At 42.2% G+C, this 20,990-nt stretch overlaps 1 protein-coding gene and 1 long non-coding RNA gene across 5 annotated transcripts in view; one reads left to right on the forward strand and one right to left on the reverse strand.

Annotated features, from left to right (window-relative positions):
* LOC146205579 (uncharacterized) overlaps positions 1–14,266 on the reverse strand; it is a 40,339-nt gene extending 26,073 nt beyond the window's left edge. For 2 of the 4 annotated variants that reach the window (XR_014704209.1, XR_014704212.1), the window contains exons 1-4: positions 14,169–14,266; positions 9,288–9,578; positions 5,004–5,249; positions 1,709–1,886 (exon numbers count right to left, since the gene is read on the reverse strand). This is a non-coding gene — a long non-coding RNA (uncharacterized LOC146205579). Of the gene's footprint in view, positions 1–1,708; positions 1,887–5,003; positions 5,250–9,287; positions 9,579–13,882; positions 14,125–14,168 lie in introns of those variants that run through there. The other 2 variants (XR_014704211.1, XR_014704210.1) reach the window with 2 other exon arrangements.
* Positions 14,267–14,468: 202 nt separating this feature from the next.
* Positions 14,469–16,038, forward strand: LOC146205581 (exonuclease V-like). The gene has a single exon (XM_084590267.1). It carries the CDS (start codon positions 14,626–14,628, stop codon positions 15,661–15,663), a length of 1,038 nt encoding a protein of 345 aa, XP_084446393.1. The 5' UTR covers positions 14,469–14,625; the 3' UTR covers positions 15,664–16,038.
* The last annotated feature ends 4,952 nt before the right edge of the window (positions 16,039–20,990 follow it).

The following is a 20,990-nucleotide window of genomic DNA, read 5'->3' on the forward strand; positions in this document are numbered from 1 at the left end:
ATACCGAACTCCTCCGCAATATCAGTCTTCTTCCTGCCTTTTTCAGCTTCGGCGATAATTGCAGCCTTTTCCTGCAGCGTGAAAAACTTGCGCTTCTTTACAGGAGGCGGCATGTTTCCGACAGTAAAAAAAAAAAAAAAAAGACACTGTACACAGGCAAGTCGCGAGCGGCACAAGGCAGATGGCGAGATCGGCGAGATAGCGTGGTCGCGTGGTCGGCGCACTAGCGAAAAGAAAAAAAAAGGAGGTTCCTTGCTCTTCCCCGGTTGGCCGGCGGTGTCGTCACGTGGCGTGAAACGTCACATACATGCGTAGTGGCCAACAGACAGGCTAGCAAAAAGCCGCTTTCAGCAGGCAAAAAAAAAAAAAAAAAATATGCGTTGCTATCATCATTACCGAACCAACCGAAAGTAAACAAAAATGACTGCGCCGGTGCTTGTTGGGAGGTGAAATGAACGGGCTCGACTTGTCGGATGAGTGTGCTGCTGCAGTTTCGCCCATTCTATGTTCCCGACTGGCTGATGTGCCGAAAAAATGTTGTAGATCACTACCTCAAACTTTCGTTAATGCGGGACTGCTTTTTAAAAACCCTTCGCTGTTGAGAGGGGACAAATGCATTGAACTCTATGGGAGTTCGCCGGGGGCGCCAGAATTTTTCGTTGTCGCGAGAATTTCGTTCTTGAGGGCTTTCGTTATAGAGGGGTTCAACTGTATTACATTAAAACAATATGCCTAATGCATTTTAAAAACACTTCTGTTTCCTGTTAGGCATATCCCTTCTCCCAGCATTTTCAACTTACTTAAGAACTGTGCAAGAACAAAACTTTTCATTAGCGCACACAGCAGTATAATAACACTCTTGAATAACCAGTTATTTCCAAACTTTCCCATTCAACGCTAACGAAACATGATTTGCAGAAAATAGAATCCCTCCTAATGCAAGCGTTACCAGGGGCCATATGAATGCCCATTCCAACTTAAAACCTCTGAACACTTATTATCAAAACATAAATATATTGAATATTGATAGAAGGCTTTCTTTTGGCTGCATAAAATGCAAGATGGCCATTTATTGCTCAAATGCGGCTGCTTACCATGAATTGAATTTTGCAAGTTTGTAAGCATAGTTTTTATAACAAGATCCCGTAGAAACATCAGTTGGAGTGGTAAACTTAACTGCTGTGGTCTGAAACCTGCACAGGCACAGGCTGAGACGCCACGTTAATAAAAAAGCAGCGAATGAACTCGACCAAATGATACAAAATTATGGGAGACGCTTGAGCGCCGCCTTTAAGGGTAAGACACAATACCATAGACGTCTGGCCAACATATAAAGCCCCGCTTTAACCAAGCCACCCGTACGTTCCTGCGTGGCCAAGGAGTAGCGTGCTTGACCTGGCATCGAAGAGGACTGGAAGGTTGATTGTTATTCCACATTCCACCCTCAACCAGAGTTGGCAGCTCCTATTAGCTTTCTGATATCATGTGGCCTCTCAAGTCACACAAGCCATCTAAGAATCAGTGCTCGGCCATGTTGGCTGTCAGCTACCACCTGTCAGTGCCTGTGATTTGTCACTCACGACACCAACACCTAAGCCAACGCTGAATTTTCTGTGTAATGTGGTCTTTAACACTATCGCGATAAAGACACGCTGCACATCAAAGGAATTAAATACAAAAATGCCTCCAAGGAAGTGTGTTCACTCACTGCAAGAGAAACTTGACTTCAGGCACAAATGTTCTGAGGTCCAGCATCCCCATAGCATGAAGGAGACGTACAACAGGCTGCAGCACCAGTAACAGTTTGCGCCGCCCAATGTCACTTGCATGAAGATAGTGCAAGTTGACAGTGAGAAGCTGCAGACGAAGCAACACGGAAGAAGGCCCTGCGTATCGAGAATAAGAAGCAGACGACATGAGACACGAGGCATGAAGACCCCCCCAAGTGAGACGACATGAAGCCGACAAGAGGTGACACATCATAGACAAATGAAACACAATTCCTCCTTCATCATTATTTTGCAAAACACTTGCTTCATTCAAAAACTTGCCGTCTGTCATCAGGAGCGACCTTAATATATTAACAATGATTTTCCCGCTTACGTTCAATTTTGTACGGATGAATTCTTTCTCCTAGCGCGTACAATTCCAAACTAGACACCTCCTCCCCAGTGAAATTTCTTTGCCTTGTTGACCGCTTTTAGGCTACCTCCAACCATTAGAGCATGCAAGGTTATCTCCAATCAAAATTTACGCTTGACACCTCTGTCATTTTTATTCTGCCTGGGGGTGAAAGGCTTCCATGCTGTGGGGTGTCTTAGCAGATTTTTGGCTTAGAATTAACCGGTGTCTGGTTCAACTACCTACCGCCTGCTTCTACTGTGCATTCCATAATGATAACGAGATAATTCATTGCTTGAAGCTGAGGTGGTAGTCCTCGGTTAAAACCTATCATCTATTCTGCAGTGAAATCTTGAATTTTTCTCATCTCCCTCTCACCGCTAACTCGTAGATGGGATTCTCCCTTACTGGTTTTCCACTCTCTCTTAAAATTTAGGCTAATTCCGAAGCTTACGATTTTATAACTGCTATATTGTAACTTTCCAAGGATGTCCTTTTTCTCTATAATGCAAATCGGAAAGACAATTTGATGTCAAAGTAGTATATTAAACTTTTACGTTTTGTACCATCAGATTCATTAAATTTCTGACCACACAGCTTCGACTACATTTCCTTTCTGCTGCACTTGAGCAACAACAAGGAAGCTGTCCTGTACAGATTATACCGAAAGAACACAGAAAGTGACGCTTCTGTATTCCCTTTGAACTGAATTTCTTCGGCCATCAGGAGATGCTATGCAACCTTGAATGAGCACATACAAGGCACAAACATTTTTTAAGGCAATAAAATATTCCCAATGGTCTTGCAAAGTGATCTCTCAATGATTGTTATAGACCAACACCGTGCTTACAAACAAGGGGGGCGCTCGCGACACCGCAACAGACTTGGGGTGAAAACTAGGCTTCGCGCCTATCGAAATACTTGAAAAGCGAAAGTTTTCAAATCAGTTTTCTAATTACATGGGGCACTTAAGCTGTCGTCATTCAGTACACAGCAACCATGAACATCCTCAAACTGATTGTAAAAGCATGAAACGGCATTTCAAAGACACAAGAGTTTTTAAACACCGCGAAACGTATGGGGTGCGAGAGCAACCCATACAAACATATGTGAGCAAAACTTACTGCAATAATTTTCTGCTTTCGCAGAGCACCAGTAGAGGTGGCCTGCAGTTATACATTGGCGAGAGCTTTGAAGAAATGTGTGACAAAGTATGCTGCACCATTCCAGAGGCAATAGGCAATCTTTTATAAAGCGCTGCTAAAAATATGTTCTGAAGCCATACATACTGCCAATAGGCTTGCTATGCACTGGATGTTTCTCCGAATCGCGCAAGCTTCTCTTGTAGCCTGATATGCTGCCATATGCACTGAATTTGCTTACTAATAGTCATTCAAGGTGTGCAGCCTTGGCCCAACTACAATCAAAAAGCACTTCTCAAAGGTCATGACAAGGGAGCAAAAGAGAATGGTCCACTGTAGTAGTTGGCGGCACAGACGACGCTCCATTAAATCACGGACACCGCCGACGTCTGCAAATACTATCTGTGTGAGCAGACGGGGGATGTTGGTCGTCCAGCTGCTGCTGCACGCTGTTCGTTTAAAGTGCTGTGTGAGGGCTGCCTTCAGCTTAAAAGTTTGTATCACTGGAGCGGCAGTATATAACAGGGAATGTAGCCTGCATGGCAGCACGTCAGACAATACAAGAAGCTGTGACGATTGCGAGAAGCACCCAGCAGATAGCTAGTTTTTCAGGGGTATGCCAGTCTTTATACTGAATATTTATTGAAGCACTTTAAAAATTGGTGGGCATAAAAAGGACGCAGTATACTTTGTCACTCTTTTTATTCAAGACATTGGCTAACATTTAACCAACTGTTGTGTTTGCTGGTGCTTTCAGAAAATGGGAAACTATTTTGCAAGTTTCTAGCTTGCATGTGTTTCTATGGTACATGCTCCCGACTTGTACCCTTCTACGTTTCGCAATGTTTCAAAAATGCTCAGCATCTGTAATGGGGTTTCATACATTTATTAATGTTCCATGATGTTCAGTTACTCTCCACCAAATGATGACATCACAGGCACAATGTGAAATCAGAAACCTGCTTTGAAACCTTTTGGTCCCATGTATTCCTATAGGTTCTAATCCTTCCTTTCACCCCCAGTCGGCCCAGCCTGACGACAGCAGCACCACTGCATCTTGCCTACGTCACAGGTTGGTGTTGGTCTATATTCAAAATATAGATACAGCAAATATCATTAGGTCAAAACTCATTAGCCAGGCACATGCCAGTACATTAATTCACAAGTAGAGTAAAAAATTTTCAGCCTTGTTTTCCTTGCTTTAGTAAATATATGCACTTAAATTTATTATTTGTATAATTTAAACCTCTTTGGGTTTTATAATCATGTTTAGTTCTGCACCCTAGATTTTAACAGCTTGTGCCATTCCTGTGCAATGGCATTTGTTTAACATTCCCATTATGTGAGAAACAAACTTTATGCTTCCCCATTTTTGTCAAGAACTTTAACTTTGTAGCTGATTCCATTACTGGTTTACTTTCCCTGCTATTCCACACATCTTATTAACAGCTACAAGAAGTTTCCACCGTCAATGATTATGTGACCTCCATCCCTTTGCTGCTTTAAATAAACCATAATTTTACCTCTGACTTCTATTGAAAATGAGTTGGCCCACGTTATTGCTTAATCAATGCCATGGACCAACTATGCGAGTAAAAAGAACCAATCAAACAAGCTCACTCTGCATAGTAAAGACAGTGACATATGGCCGAACATGTACCGAATTTTCAAGATTCTAAGCCTCCCTTCCTTCTTCGCGAGGAAGAGAGTGTAGACAAGGCTACCAGCAAACTTGCTCACTCAGTCGAGCCGGAGCTGCTGGAGACCTGTGGTGCGGCGCAATCTCCAACGTCTTGTGTTGCAGCGCTCCAACACTACTCAATAGTTGGTGGCACAGGACAGCAAAAGCTGGCCGAAAGCGACCCCGATCACTCTATCAGTGTGTTGTCACATAAAGCTGGAGTCGGCAGCCATTCGGCGGATCTCTGCAGGTTTCACAGGCATCGCAGGCACATGCTGCTTTGTTTGGCATCGGCTGTTTGGCATCTGTAACAGAAATCGGAATGAGTTTGAAGTTTGAAGAGGCTGTCACCGCTTGACTTTCAAGCACACTGCAATCATATTTGCAGAAGATGTTTGCCAAATAAACTGTTATTTCTTGCGCCCTTCTCGTCAAGCCATCGACGCAAAAACAAGAGAGGGGCGGGGGGTAATTTCGGTTTTTCAAATCTCACTGCCCCCCTCACTTTGGGCATACGATCATGGAAAAAAGAAAAAAGGGGATGCTTAGAAGCGAGTAAATATGGTATTTTCATATTCAGTAGACAATATTTCCTCAATTTTCTTGTAAGCACGGCCACATAAAGACCTAATCACAAGAAGCAAAAGAAATAGGAGCCGGCAGTTTCGTTACTTCCCCCTTTGCAGTCACGATGATCTGCTTCAGAAGCTTGTTTCTCACCAGCATGTATTGATATTCCTTTATTTTCTTTTTTTTTAACTAGTCACGTATATCTTTACTAAACGCAGTTACACTGAACCTAGTTTGCTGGCATTGCTTGCAAAGCCCCATAAATTTTAGCACAAACAATCAGTTTCTGTATGGCTGATTGAATCAGGCTGCATTTCATACAACTCTTTCTAAGACAATCTATGCAATATTTTTACCCACAGTTATGTTACGTTACTATGAACAATGAATTACACAATGAGCAATTTCATCATGTCAGTGCTAATTATACCCCCATGCCAGGCAAACAACGAAGTAAAATTATTGAATGCCTTAAGTGTGTTACTGCCCAATCTTGCAGTTTGAACCAAAACGTGCAGATTTCAAGGGCACCGCATTGGAATTATACTGCTTAAATAATTTATTCTAGAGAAAGCTAGCACTCAAGAAAAAAGGCCCAGCATTTTCAATGGAGCAAATCACTGAAAATAAGCACCTCTTTCACTTCCTTTTTTCCTACGCACCCGGGAGCACAACGTTAGATAAACTGCTCCTTAGGAGTTTTGAACCCACATGTACCCATAGTAAGCCGTGGTGTAAGTAGATCTGCTACACCAGTGTTGGCACTGGCGCAGATGCACATGCCATGGGATTTTAAGGCGAAAGCATTTCTAGACTCATGGAACAAAATCCCGTGTGCGAGAACTGTGAGCGAGATCTCTCATGTTCCGCGAGATGTGTTCTCGTCCAGCATTCCTGCCATCTGCAATCCCACATTTGAACGTGCGCCAAGGAACACCACGCGACAGTAGTGATGGTGTACCGTCCAAACTCACACTTGCCGGAGAGAGTGTGACAGATACAGCGCCTTTCCTTTCCTGTAAACCAATCATAATTATATGTAGCACTGGAATGAACGCCGTTAAGAGGCAAGCGATAAGAGGCAAACGATAGGAGAAGAAGATAGGCTTTTGCCATTCTTCTCTTAAGAGACATCTAAGAGACCACCTAAATTTTTTTTTTATTGCGAAGGCAATACTACGACAGCCAAAAACGAGACCTTGGATGGCCGCAGCTACACTGTGAAGAGGCGTAGCTACGATCTCATAAAAAAATCAGCCTGCCATGACAAATGAATTCACGCTACCCCTATGCCACAGGCAGGAGCTGCCAACTCGGGTTGCGCCTTTCATATGGGAGGGTGATATCAGAATCAGCCTGCCAGAACCATTTGCATTCTCGTTACCCCTATGACACACAGGCATGTTCCTATGTCTTGGTTGAAGCATGACTTTATATGTGGGCTGGTAGCTTATGCTCTCGCGTCATACCCTTAAAAGATGAGCTTAAGTGTCCCCAATAATGTAGCACCTTACAATGAATGATAGGGCATGATAGGGGAATAACGTAGCAGGCAAAAGAAGCTTCCGCCATTGCTTCGCGATTCAACTAGGGTTAACCAAAGCTAAACCACAACTAAATATTTTTGTCATTTTACCAAGCACCTTGCGTGTTCCGTGCTATGATTCCAGTGCACCTGGTTATCCAACCAGAAAACAAAGATGTCAAAGTCAGCTAGGTCCTTCAATCCTGAAAGATAAAATACTCTGTAGTTTTTTTCTTCCCACAGGCATGTTCTAACCATACAATGCCTGCAAGGACACCTGCTGGATCGGATTCCCGTAATAGACTGTAAGAAAAAATTACTTTAAAGAGTTCTCTTTAAAGAGTTGTACAGAAATCAGTTGCAACGTACATTTATATATATAACAGTGTCTGTAATTTGAAAAGGGAATGCACTCATGAAAAATTGTATCTTAGGTGCCATTCTAGAAATCTAACTGTGAATTAAAACTAAACAAAAATTCAAAGTGATCTGCCGAGCCACCGGTGATGGATTTCTTATCAGCACTTGGGAGGGGAGCCAGCTGCTCTCCATGTTTCCATGCTGTTGTCGTGAACTGGACCTTAGATTAGATTTTTTTTAAGTCACTGTGACATAATGTAACTCTGCGGCACAGGGTTTCAATTATACACGTAACGTTTGAAACTGTTTTTCAAGGTGTCTACAGGTGTTTTCTTAAGATCAACGATTCTGGCTGCATTTGAAATTCCTGCTATAGTAGTCACATACAATTCGAGTCTGCAGTAACGGCCACACGGAATTTCTCCCTGACAAAATGCAATCCATTGTTTTAAACTTTTCTTTTTACCTAATTGAAAAAGTGGTATGGTCAAATATAAAAAACTGATTTCGTTTGCTCTTCAGCAGAGTAATACACACACCATTTACCATCCTTCACAATTACTAACAGGTGTCTTTTTAATTGTATCCTATTTTAGACAGAATGCTGTGGCTATTTAGTGCCTCGAAAAAAGGACTGCAATAAATAAAGGTGGATGTCACAGAATTTCACAGTGTCTAGAAAGCCCTGTCTAGTGCTGCAAATTTTACTCCTCTCTCATGGTAAAACATTTTACTACAGTGTAGTTGAGTTTTCATTGCAGAAAAACCTTCCGATACCAAGAAAAATGATTAATTGGACAAAAACGTATTTTTCTGAAGGGTTCGAATTTCATGAACATGGAAATAAGAGGCATGCATGAATTCTTCAAGTTTCTGAGCCATTCGTTCCAGTTTTGCAAAATACTATCAGGTTCCATGTATACACACTCAAAACTGCAGATTTTCCTCAAAAGTATGACATGATGCATGTCTGAAATGGATAAGCAGCATCAACTGCCGGTGTACTGCAACACAGACCATGGGGCATATTTAGCAAAATAACCTTCGGAATCACTTTATTTTGACATTCCACAAAATGCATCGGAGACACTGCTCCGAGTTTCCGGCTCGGCCAGCAACATGACCAAACTGACATGTGAGGTGATGTCAACAAGAAAATTAGTTGCTCATTTTGTATTGCTGTGACAACATGATTTATGTAACACAGTCCTAAATACTTTGTGGCACTTTTCAAGGCATTTTGTACTTGTCTTTGGAGCAAATTAAAAATGTGCTGCATCAGCGTGGAATGAAGATGTCAATGAACGCAATGCAATGCACTAAGCTCATGATATATGCACTAAGTGCATTACATGTGCTGAGAATGTTCTCACTTAATATTTCTGCCCACTTACCAAATCAATTAGGCTTCAATGAACAGGCAGTATAAGAAGACCAAGCAGTCATATTACCGTGTTTCATCTACTTACAAATATAGTGCACAGTGTGTCAATGGCATAAATAAGTTGTGCCGTATGCAACCGTAGTTGATTATGCTGAGAATTTTGGCAGACCTATGCACTCTAAATAAATGTCCAGCCAATCTTGCTTACGAATCAGTATATAGGCCTGCAGCCTGCAAAAATTTGAGTCAATGCATGCATTTTATGTGCAAGATCAACAATTGATGCCAACCACTGTATTGTCTTTTTGGCCTTTATTTTGGAAAGAGTGACCTCTCTGTTATAATGCGGCTGCCTATCAATACAGGCCAGCTTCCATTTGTCCTCAGTGTCCCTTCAAGGCAGTCCTCAAAAACCACTGACATTACCAGTGGCAGCACAGCCCGGCATACAAGCAACAGGTATGTAGCAGGCACACACTGCAAAAGGGAGAGTAGAGTATTCACCTTTACTCCGTCCTCTCCTGAAGTGCATCTTTACACCCGTTATTTCAACCATGTTCCACATCGCTCACCACCCTTGAGTTCAGGAGGGGTTCTCTACCAGATGGTAGCAGTGTTCTGGCCACACATCAATCAGCAGCCCAGCTACCGAAGCACTGTCACCAGGAAGGACACCGGAAGGAAGTGATGCTGGCCAGGCCATCGAAGAAAGATGGAGTCAGTATCTAGGTGCACCTTGTGCAGTAGAAGTAGACTCGTGCATCTGACCGCATCGGAAAGATGCCACACATGCCCCTGCACCAAAGGACAGTGTGAGAACAAAGTGGACTCCGAGCAGCACAGTTTTCAATGACAGTACAGGCATCATTATCCCATATAGTAACACAACCACAACTATGTCCAACTGCCACCTGCACACTTACCACCAGTTAACTAACTTCCCAGTTATTCCAGTCAACTAGCTTTTTAATTAAATTTTATGCCACAACATAATACATTTGAATGCAAAAGGAATCTCTCAGATATGAGAACATGATGAGAGAGCAGCACACCAAAATGTAACATGAGGACAGGCAACATCCCACCTACTGTTCCGGAGTACCTGGGTTTGATCCCGACCACCATCGGCGGCGTTGAAACGGAGAAGCAGCCATGTGCTGTGCGATGCCAGTGCACGTTAAAGATCTCCAGGTGGTCGAAATTATTCTGGAGCCCTCTGCTACGGCACCTCTTTGTCGCTTCCCACTTTCACTCCCACCTTCCTCTCTTCCCTCATGGCGGGGTTCAGGTGTCCACATAACAAGTGTGAAAGATACTGTGCCTTTTTCTTCCTTGAACCAATTATTATTATAGGACAGGCAACATAACACAGAGGCCCCATGTCAACACGCTGCCTTCTCAATATGTTATGAATTCTGCACCAACTAGCCCAACTACACACTAGCTTTCGAATCACTTAAAATTGCAACCAGAGAGAATAATTAATAATAAAAAGGCATGCTATGACGTACTGAATAAATAAAGTGCTTCTCAGTTAAAAAAAAGACGACACAAATATTAAAAGTTTCCACTGCCAAAGCTGAAGCATATCACAAGAAATTGGTAACACTTTAACAAACTGTTGCAGCCTATTATTATTTTCAGGTGTAAAATTTATAAACATACCAAAAAATGTCCAACTAAGCAAAACACTATCAGCTTTTCCTCGCAGTGTAAGCATGACAAACAAGCAGCCGCCACAGCTGGGATTGACGTTTACGTCATATATAGCACAAGCACAAGAGTGACAATAAAGTTGGTATTCCTCATACAGCAATTACAGGGGCTCAGGAAGCAGTTAAGAGGGGATATGGCAAATGTGATTGTTAATTTGGCGATCATTTTCCATTTCTTAATTTATATCATTCCCAGCCATCAGGTCTTCACCTGTCCTGTGATGAAGAATTACAGCAAAACATGCAATACATATTTAGAAACTGACATTTTTTTTATGTGTGGTCATCAAAAACTGCAAACGAGTCGCACTTCTGATGATTCCATGCATTCCATTCTTGAAAGTGCGAGGCGGATCTGTGGTTGGGCCGAGGAGCGAAAAAGGCACAGGAGATAAATGAACAAGGCAAAAGACTGCCAGAGAGATACTGCCAGGTCCTCACTTGGGAAAGGAGAATGAACTGTATATACACAAACAGAGGCAATGTGGCGGCGTGGCCGCTGATATAACACGCTCTTGCCAGGGGTTTTGAATGGGTATCGAGTTAATGCTGGTGTTTCCAGGGTACATTCACGTACACAGGCCCAGTCCAAGATCAAAACGGCATAGAGCCTGACATAAAGGCATGTGTTTTCAAGCAGAACAGAATAATTCGTCCTACAAGATGACTCTTGCTAGTCAATGTCTCAGCGGCACCAATGCGTGCCTTTACACAATAATTCGTCCCCCCCCCCCCCCTTATTCCCTCTTACTGCCCAGCTGCACCCCCCTGAGCCCTGCACCCGGTGCAGACTGCACCCCCCTCGTGACGCCACTTAGTTAGAATGCCACATTTCTTTGACTAAAAGATGGTGTGATTTGACCAAAAGCAAAAGCATACGAAGTGATAAGCGCGGCACAACTTTAAGGTTGATTTTCTCAGCTTCAACTTTTTCTGCGGCTGTTGTAATTCATCCCTGCTGCATTTCATAAACGACAGTAGAATGATTTTGTATATTGCACATGAGTCAAAGACAAGTCCCGTTATCAAAACGCTGGCTTGGCTTGTGAACTGTGGCTCCCCCTCAACCCTAGTTAAGTTCTCTTTCATGCTGTGCAGACATCTTCCTCTCGTTTTACAAATGAGTCCTAAGACATTTAAAAGTGCAAAAAAAAGTTCTTAATTTCTCTATAACTTCAAAACTTTCTAAATTGTTTTTTGTAAATAGTTGTAAAATTTGACTTTTATTGTTAGAATTACAAGGTGTTAGAAAAAAAAGCTAATCTCTTTACTACACACAAAAGCCTTTGCAAACATACTTAATGAAAAAACTTGTCTACTTTCTCCTTTACTAATAACACCCCAGTGCCTGCTTGACGAGAGTTAATTCCAGTTACTCAACTATACTGGCAACATAATTAAAATTCCAAAATCAGCACAGAAAAATATTTAACTGTAATAATGTTGATTACATTATCTGTATAAATAGTGAAGATAGCCTCAATTGCTGCACCCCCCTTTAAGATGAATCAGGATGCAGTTAATGATCTATCAGCATAAATTCGTACAACTGAGAACTCAATATGAGCCCAGACTTTCTTGCATACTTTCACTTGTTATAAACATAGTCACAAGCCTCCAACAAGTGGAAAAGGATGCTGAAAAAGAAGCTACTATGTAACTTTGGAAATAAAATTCACACTTAAATGGGTGATACCTTTTTCACCTCAGGTCACGACTTTCCTCACAACAGCCTTTAAGCCATAATGTAAGCCACAACAGAAACCATTGCTAAATAAAATTTTGTGACTTACAGAGTTACAAACAGCTCAAGGGACATCTGCAAACTTCCCACAAAGGGAACCATTCACTAACTAGAAAATTACATAGCCATACCAACAAAACTTCTTTTCACGGTGCCAGCACCCAGTTATAAGCAACCTGCTTCCTTCAGCTGGTCTGCAAACACCGTTCTGTTGCTGCAATCAGCTTAAAATTTAGGTGTCTGAAATGTGAAGCATAAATCAAAAAACATCCAGCTATAAGTATGCAGGCGACCTTTACGAAACACCAGGAACTTGCGATGCAACGTGAAAAGAAACGAACAGGAACACAGGGCCCCACAGGCAGATAAACTACATAAGTATGTTTTAAGTTGATTTGAATTATGCCAAGCTCTGAAGCCTAAAGAGCTTCATGCCCAAGTCTGGCGTAAACCTATTCTGCAATATGTTCTTCACAACACATTTACACTGTCACAGTACAAAGCAGAAGAAGCAAAAAATGCTGGCAATTTCAGCTATAGGAAGGTGCAGCTGCAGAATATACAGCACCTTACTATGTTCAACAGGTGGTAGATGCTTTTATGCTTGCAGACAACTTGTGGCTTTGCAAAAAAAGGCAGGAAAGGGAAAGAGATGGGCCCTTGTACCCATGCTGTGGGGAGTGGGTTGTTCATTGTTCCCATAGGGAAAGAGAGCGTGCACTAACTTATGATGAAGTAGGCCACTCCCCATGTGAAGGGAACAAAGGCCAATTCCTTTTCCTGCCTAGCCTCTTTTGCAGAGCCACAGAAATCTGCCTGCTAGTATATGTTGCAGCAAAACCGAAAATTTTACTTCCCACACTTGCCTCTCAATTATCCAGCCTTACCGAAAGAAAAAGAGCACCTCTTGTATAACAATGAGAGGATATCTGGAAAGCTGGCCATTGTAAACATTGAACACATTTTTTAGAGGCACACATACAATTTTGCTTACTATAATCAATGAGCAGAAACCGTGCCTTACACATAATGACAACTTACACTGAGAACAATTTATATGCAATATTTTGCACCCAGCTAAGGCACTTTCAAACAATTTCTGCAGCCCAATTTCAAGCAACTACGTGTCAGATACAAACAATCCCTGCTGGTCAACTGTACGCAAACGTGAGCAGTTCAACTTAACGCCAGTTAAGAAACCTTAGCATTGAAGTGCAGATGTTTTTGTGCAGTGTTGAATACCAGAAAACAGCGCTCTCCAGCAAGATTACAAAGGATGTGTCCCCTTTAACATATACTGTTGCTGTTGCCATCGGGTAATAAATAGCGCATAATAGCCCCGGGCATCTACCACATGGTGTGGGCTTGCCCATCCAACCCAGCTATTCCTCCTCACACCAACCCCACTCGGGAGGACTGGGAGGCGACCCTGCTCGGCTGCTATGACCTGCAGGCCCAAAAGGCCTTGGTCGAGCGCGCCCGGGCAGCGGCCGACGCCACTGGGGTCCCGTACTAAGGACCCCACCCAGTATCTGTAAGGGCTGGATGTTCATAGATCCGGCCGATGCATACATCTACCCCTTTTTGATTCAATAAACGTTTGTCACCACCACCACCTACGACCAAGACAGGACTCTCACCTTTTTTTAATTTTGTCTTTCCGGCTGCATAAAGCAAAAAGCGGATGAGCACAATCGGTAACAGATTGAATGCAGTAATTCAAAACTTCAACACCGCGATTCAGCAAACATTTTGGCGCCATTTACAGCAGAGTACTTTCAACTGATATTCTACGATCGTTTCGAATGAAATGTCTCAATGCTCTCCTTCTCCATGGCGCAGAAAGTACCGTCATGCCATGCGCTCGCACTACTACGCTTCAATTACGGACGAATGGATTTTATAACACACACAGCATATACTTACAGTTTCTCAAACGTCGCTCAAACAGGAGAAAGCGTGCACTTGTTTACCTGCGCCTGCGCCACCTGCGCAAGCGCAGTCGGCGCAGCGGCATGGCAGCGGCGCGGCTACAGTGGCGCTGTAGCGCGGCGCAGCTTTTGCTGTATCCGTAGCTACGTCAGTCAATGTAATTTTTTTCTAAACCCAATAATAAAAAAACTATCTTCTTTAAATAAACTTTCTAATTTAACTTATTAGTGAAATATATATTGTCTCATTTTCAAAAACGTGATATCGTTTTTGGAGCTCAAAACACTGGGCGCAGCAAGTTCGTTCTTGTGTGGCGCGCGTAGTGACGCATTTCATGTGTATTCAAACGGTTGCTTGGTGCGTTGTTTACCTCGCTAACCTCGCTTTTCTGCGATAGCAGCGGTATTTGAAGTGCATTGTGTGTACTCATTCGATTGCTCGAAACTTCACAATGGATGACAGTGGTGCAGCCAGTTCCTGGGATGACGCTGAGGGTGACGATCTAATAGCGAAACTTCACTTCGATGGCCCTGCCGATTCAAGGCCTCCCCTTCAGAAGTATCGTAATGGACGTGTTTACGTGTCGGACTTGTCAAGTCAAATGTACTGCGAACAGAAACTTCTCTACACGCTCATCGGAGTTCCCCGTCTGAAAGAGATGGGGTTCGACGTTGAAGAAGGAGAGAGTCCACAGGTCGTCCGTGGCTCGGATATCCACATGGCAAGGCAACTCGAAGTTCAAGACGTGGTTACTGTTGACACAAAGACGCGCGAAGACAACATAGCGGTACTGTTCCTGAATCTACTGCAGGCCGTACGTTCCCTGTTGTGCGGTGCACCCATTGCGAGGGAAGTACCAGTGTTTGGAAGAGTCTTTGACTGCGACATTTTTGTGAATGGAGTTGTTGACGAAATGCGCTGCGACGTGGAAACGCTTCAAATCGATGTTGTGGAATTGAAAACAACAACAGGCATGAGGCTGCCAAGCGCTTCAGTGCGCCGATCACACCGGTTGCAAGTTATGCTTTATCATCATCTGCTCAGTAATCTTATTCTGGGCAAAGTTGACGTAAAGGACATTGAAAACGGCTTCCGTGTAAATCTAGATTCGCAGTTGAGCTCTGTGGTACTTGAATTGTTGCCGCCAGAAGAACGACATATGAACAGCCTTGGTAGACTGGTACCATTTGTCCTCGTTACCGTTCAGGCATTGCCCCTTCCTAGTCAGCTGATTGTGGAATACTTCAGCCAAAAAACAAATACGACACTGTGCTTTGAAGGTGTTGATTATGATGAAAGTTGGTTGTTGAGCACTCTTAAGCAGTTATTCCCATTTTGGACTGGTGAGAGGCCTGCAAAAGGAATTCAGGACATAGAAGATGCATGGAAATGCAATTGTTGCCCATTCCAGAATATGTGCGAATGGCGCCTTGCCAAAGAAACAGAGTGTATTAAGCGTAACTCGAGATGTTTCCGAAAAAATCAGTGAATCATGCGACAGATTTTTTTATCATTTTATTGTAATATACATGAACGTAAAGGTTTTCACTTCATGTTTTTTTTTTATTTACATTTGTCATGATGTGTGCGAAACCATTGTTAGTTTGTGACTTTTGTCAGGCATGCTGTGTCAATATGTGGTTCGAGTAAGGCAGTGACAGCAGTTTTTGACCCTGCAAACAATATTTTGCTACTCACTTTCATCTTTTCAATAGTGCAAATACTGCATTGAGAGAGTACTGTTCATAAGCGGCTATATCTTAAGACCCCTCTTGGGAAGACATTGATATAAAGGTCATAAAGCCACAACCTGCAGGATACACTTGTGTATCGTGAGGTTGTGCAGGTGCTGTGATAGCTTAGTGGCATGCATTGAAAACCATTAAAGGCTTTTGGAAACGCAGTTAGATGAACTACATGTGTTTCCAACCAGGTCTGCTTGTGTCCTCCGCTTGTACAGATTTTTTTCTTTATCCTTTTTGCAGTGCGAGTGCTGTGCCCATCAATTCGTCTTTGTTAACATTTCTGCAAAACTGTATTGCTTGATTACTTTTTGTCTTTGCTAGCATAGATTGCTGCTGCTAAATCCAAACTTGAAAATTTTGGTTTTAGGCGTAGCATCATCACAGCCATGCTGGTAACATGTACTGTCGTGTGCAAAAGTGGGGAGACCACAGCTTCGACGGCCGGAGTGGCTGCGGGAACGCACCGCGTCGCTGCTATCTTGCGCGGCTCGCTCGTCTTGAGAGTGCCCGGCATGACGCAAGACTTTCCCTCACTCTCGGGCTGGCGCCTATCATGCCACACTAGAAATTTGTCAGTCATGATAAGCGCCATACAGAGAGCGAGGGAAACTCTTGCGTCACGACGGGTACTCTTGCAGCGAGCAAGCCGCGCAAGATAGCAGCGACACAGTGCGTCCCTGCAACCGCTCCAGCCGTCCAAGCCGTGGTCTCCCCATTTTGCGCACGATAGTACCTTAGCTTTGTTGCAGTGTGGAAGTGTTGCAGGTTGAGGCAACATAATGACCACTTCTCATAAAAGTATGGGCTAATGGCTTTATGGCTTTACAGTGCTGCAACAGGACACAGCATACCTGGGCCCTTTTTTATATTTTTATGTCATTTTCTATTCAATTGGAAGCAACCATGTTTTATGCTCTCAGGTTTGTGGTTTTGCAATTGTATATGCATATCAGTATGCGGTGAGAATGCTGACCAGTTCCTTCAAGTGCTTATGCAAACTGTATGGACAGTGCATGAAAATGTCAATACAATTCATACTGTGTTCTAGTCATAGCAGCCATTTTAGAGCAGTCTATATAATGGCAGAACAGCACATTTTTAATGTTGCAAGTGCTGAGAAGCACATCCAGCACCTTTGTCTTTTTCTCGCTGTCGATCAGCAACACCTTTTGAGATCAAAACTGAACCATGGAAATCCAGGACACATGTTTTAAAAAGAGTCTGTTGTACATACCAAGTCTTTTCATGGGAAAGACAGGAGTATCAGTTTAATATGCCTTGTTTTTCATCTAAAAGATCATGAGCAGAAAATTTTGGCTACAGAACTCTTTGGGTCACTGTGCAAAACATTAGTATACATTTGTCACCATAAAGAATTTGCCTGTGCCTTGTATAATTTATAATGGAATTTGTTTTTGTTTTTTTTTGTTTTTCAAATTTCAGTTATAACAGCTGCACGGTGGGTTTGAGTTAGAAGTTCGGTACAGGTGAGCGGAGGCCATTGTAATCGCTGCATCATCCATTTAATTTCGTAAAACTCATATGATAGCCTGTTCTAAAGCTAGAATGAATGATACACAATCGAATCCCATCTGCAATGGCCACAATTTAGGGGAAGCTAAATTCAAAAATGCCGAAATGCTATACAAGATCGGAGCACATTATTTAATCTGGAGCCCTCTACTACAGCATCTGAACCCATATTCAGCTTTGGAATACTTGAGCTCATGTAACTTTATGTACCATACAATACAGCAAATGAACAGGACAGCTATATTGCTGTTTTTGTATGTCTCCTATGACCTGACCTAAACTTTAGTTGTTGAGACTGAAATTGAAACGTGAAAATAAATTCAATTTTAAAGCATAGGTATATGTTATGTGAAAGTATATGTATATGTCATTACAAAAAAGGAATGCAACCAAATTTTACTCTTGTAATTGTTTAAAAGTTGAGAAAAGAGGCAGTGTGCTTATAAATAAATACATTTGCAAATCTTTTTCATATATCTTTGCATATGCAAGTGTTCTGTAGGTGTATGGGCATGACAATAATACCTCTGCTGTGACTTACTTTGTGCATGTTTTCTTAATTACTACACATGTATTTGAGACACTGAGTTAAGCGGACAACATGAATTGCACCTTGGACAGACTCAACCTGGTAGCAAGTTTCAGGCATCCTCAAGTTGCTCTAACTGCAAATCATGTCAGAAGAGTGCACGTGGGAAGTAAAATGTTGGCTGTAGTAAGTGTAGCAGGAATCTGTGCCAAGGCACAAAGAGGGGGAGAGGAGTCATTCTATGTTTAAGTTTATTTCATTTAAAAAGTACTGCCAGCCCTGATGTAAGACCTTAAGCAAGAGTGGAAATATTCCTGTTACATGAGGAGTTCTGTCACAATGCCTTTGGGAGAGCACAAGTGGGAACTTTTGTCAGTGTTGCTGGTTTAGACCACATATTTATCCAATATCTTATGAAGTCGCCAGCATTCGTGGTTCTTTCATATATGTGGACAGATTCTGGTATCCCCGTTTGTGTAGCGGAAAGTATGAAAATAAGCCTTCAGGTTGAGACTGATTGTGTGTAGTGTACACTAGGTTCTGGGAATCTTCTTTGTTTTTAGCTCTTCATATTTGATGGCACCTTCATGTAGAGGAAGAACAGTTGAAAGTTCATGTGATGTAAAAACAGCTCACCACAGCATATGCTCCAGCTAGCCAAAGAAGGTAGATAGCACGCTTCAGAAGATGACTAATGGCAACATATCTAAAGAAGCAGTCAAAAGTACTTGGTGCCACTAAGTATGCTCTACATGGCAAGTTTGCTGTGTGCTAGTCCTCATATTTTTCTTTGCCAATATAGTCGCCAATCTAATTCTCATATTCTAGTTTAATAGCTCTTGGGGCTCTATATTAAATATCTGTACAGTTCAATTCATGATGTAAATGTCACCTATTGCAGCTGAGTCCGAAATACTTAATTCGCTACACCAGAGCTGGCCAAGCAGCACCTCATGAGCTGCTTGTGGTTCATGGACCCATGTGTGGCTCGCAACTCTGGCACCTGTAACACCCCCCCTTCTCCTCACGCTTTTCACACCTAACTGAGCTTCTCCAGACTGAAATCACATTATTCGAGCAAAACTTCAAAAGTGCTCAAGCACAGTGAGCAATCACTGCTTAAGCACTCACTTTGACCGTCGTTTTTGCTGGCCAAGTAAAAAGTGCTTGCCTCGCCTCTTTTTACCATGGCTCTTGACAAAAAAAGTCAATCTTTTTATGGGTCTTTGCATATATGGCTCTCTGGTCACTCCTGCTCAAGAAAGGATCAGCTGTAGGTCCCAGTCTGTAATACTCTCACCTGTTTATGGCATAGTAATGTGAAGCCAATTGCACGTTTGAAGCTATTTCCTGGTTCTGCATACGCTAGCTTGAGCCTTTTCATCTATAACACTCCCATCAAAACTTTTCATGGCAGTTAGATAAGTATTTTCACTGAAGAAATTATATGTCATAAAAATATTTTATGCACTCTTGGAATCATTCCAGAAATCATAAGGGGAAGGGCAAAGTTTCTTTTGAAAACTCGAGTTATAACCAGAAGCGGAGGTGCTAAGAAGCACACTTTGGGTATATTCACTGCCATAATTTGTCTGATCCTGTTCTCGCCAAGCATCATGACATTAAAATGTAACTTTTATCACATTGCCCTGTGTCGTAATGTAGCTGCAATGGGCATGGATAAATTGCTTGTTTTGCAGTTTATCCTAATCTGCGAGTGATAAATACACGTTGGTCCAGGTAACACTGAACATTAGAATAATGTTATAAATTTGTTATCAAAGTTGCCTAAATGTTGCTTAACATTCTGTGACATAAAATAACATTAGTAGAACATTCAAAAGAAACATTTTACTAATATTGACTTTCGAATGTTATGATAATGTTACTCAATGTTTATGTTGCATTGTAAACATTATATCTAATGTTACAAAGAAATGTTGTTCTAATATTGTCTCTTAAATGTTAAAGTAATATTTGGATCATAACTATAAAACAACACAGCATATATATTTCAAACACTAAGTCCCAGCACTTTTGCCCTATTTCTTCCAGTAACCATGTTTTTTCAATAACACTTCTCTGCAACTAGAGCTTTGAGATGATGCCTACCATAGAATGCAAGCACAGCACTAATATTTTCCAAGAAGGTATTGCTTATCCATTCGCCACTATCACTCATGGAACACCCGTCGATGATGGATATAGGTAAAAGGTTGACTCTATGCTATTTGTTCAGAGGTGAGTGTAGGAATGGTGCTGTATTATGGAGTTGTGCTGTATTGTGGTCTTTGTAAAGCGTGGAAGCTGTGCACCATCACAAGCAGTGGGCTTACATGCTCGTGCAAGATTGCTCTACTTTTTCACGAATGTTACATTTATGTTGTTTAAATGTATATGGAAATATTACACCAATATTTATATAGCGTTCGACTGAAACAAAAATGTAACATTGCTCTAATGCTTCGGTGCTGCCTGGTTGCGATGAGCCGTGCAACTGTCAGATGTGTTCTTAAAAGAAGGAAAGAAAGTTCTAGATCGCAGGAATGTTACGTTTAGAACTAAGAGCACTGTGAAAGCTCGTGCAATTTTGCAATATGCTTGTTCCCATTTGCTCCAAACAGAATCGCAGACTTGCAGTCCATTACGTCGTGTATGATGGCGTGTGCAATCGGCCTGTTAAAATTTACCCGGTGTGCATTGAGGCTTCATAGGTTGTCCTAGACCTCCACAGGACACCCAAGGGAGTTTCATTGCAGGTATCTATATTTTCGAAATGATGGCATACACGAAAAGCATCTGCTGGGAATTTGTATATCGCCAAAAAGGATCACAAGTGCAGTTATTTCCGAAAATATTCCTTAAGGATCGTGCAGATGGTCAGGACTGGGTGCACTGCTGCACAAACTGACAGAGTGCACGAACGCGACCTTTTCAAACTTGGTGCCCCTTCAGGCAGCATATTTCATTTCGCACAATTCATGCAAATCTGCACAGGAAACCAGCATT

This window comes from Amblyomma maculatum, chromosome 1, assembly GCF_055883805.1.
Source record: "Amblyomma maculatum isolate TAMU_Amacu chromosome 1, ASM5588380v1, whole genome shotgun sequence".
In the NCBI taxonomy this organism is placed as follows: Eukaryota; Metazoa; Arthropoda; class Arachnida; order Ixodida; family Ixodidae; genus Amblyomma; species Amblyomma maculatum.

Coding starts and splice junctions, on each gene's coding strand:
- LOC146205581 (XM_084590267.1), top strand. CDS start 14,626: ATGGATGACAGTGGTGCAGCCAGTTCCTGGGATGACGCTGAGGGTGAC.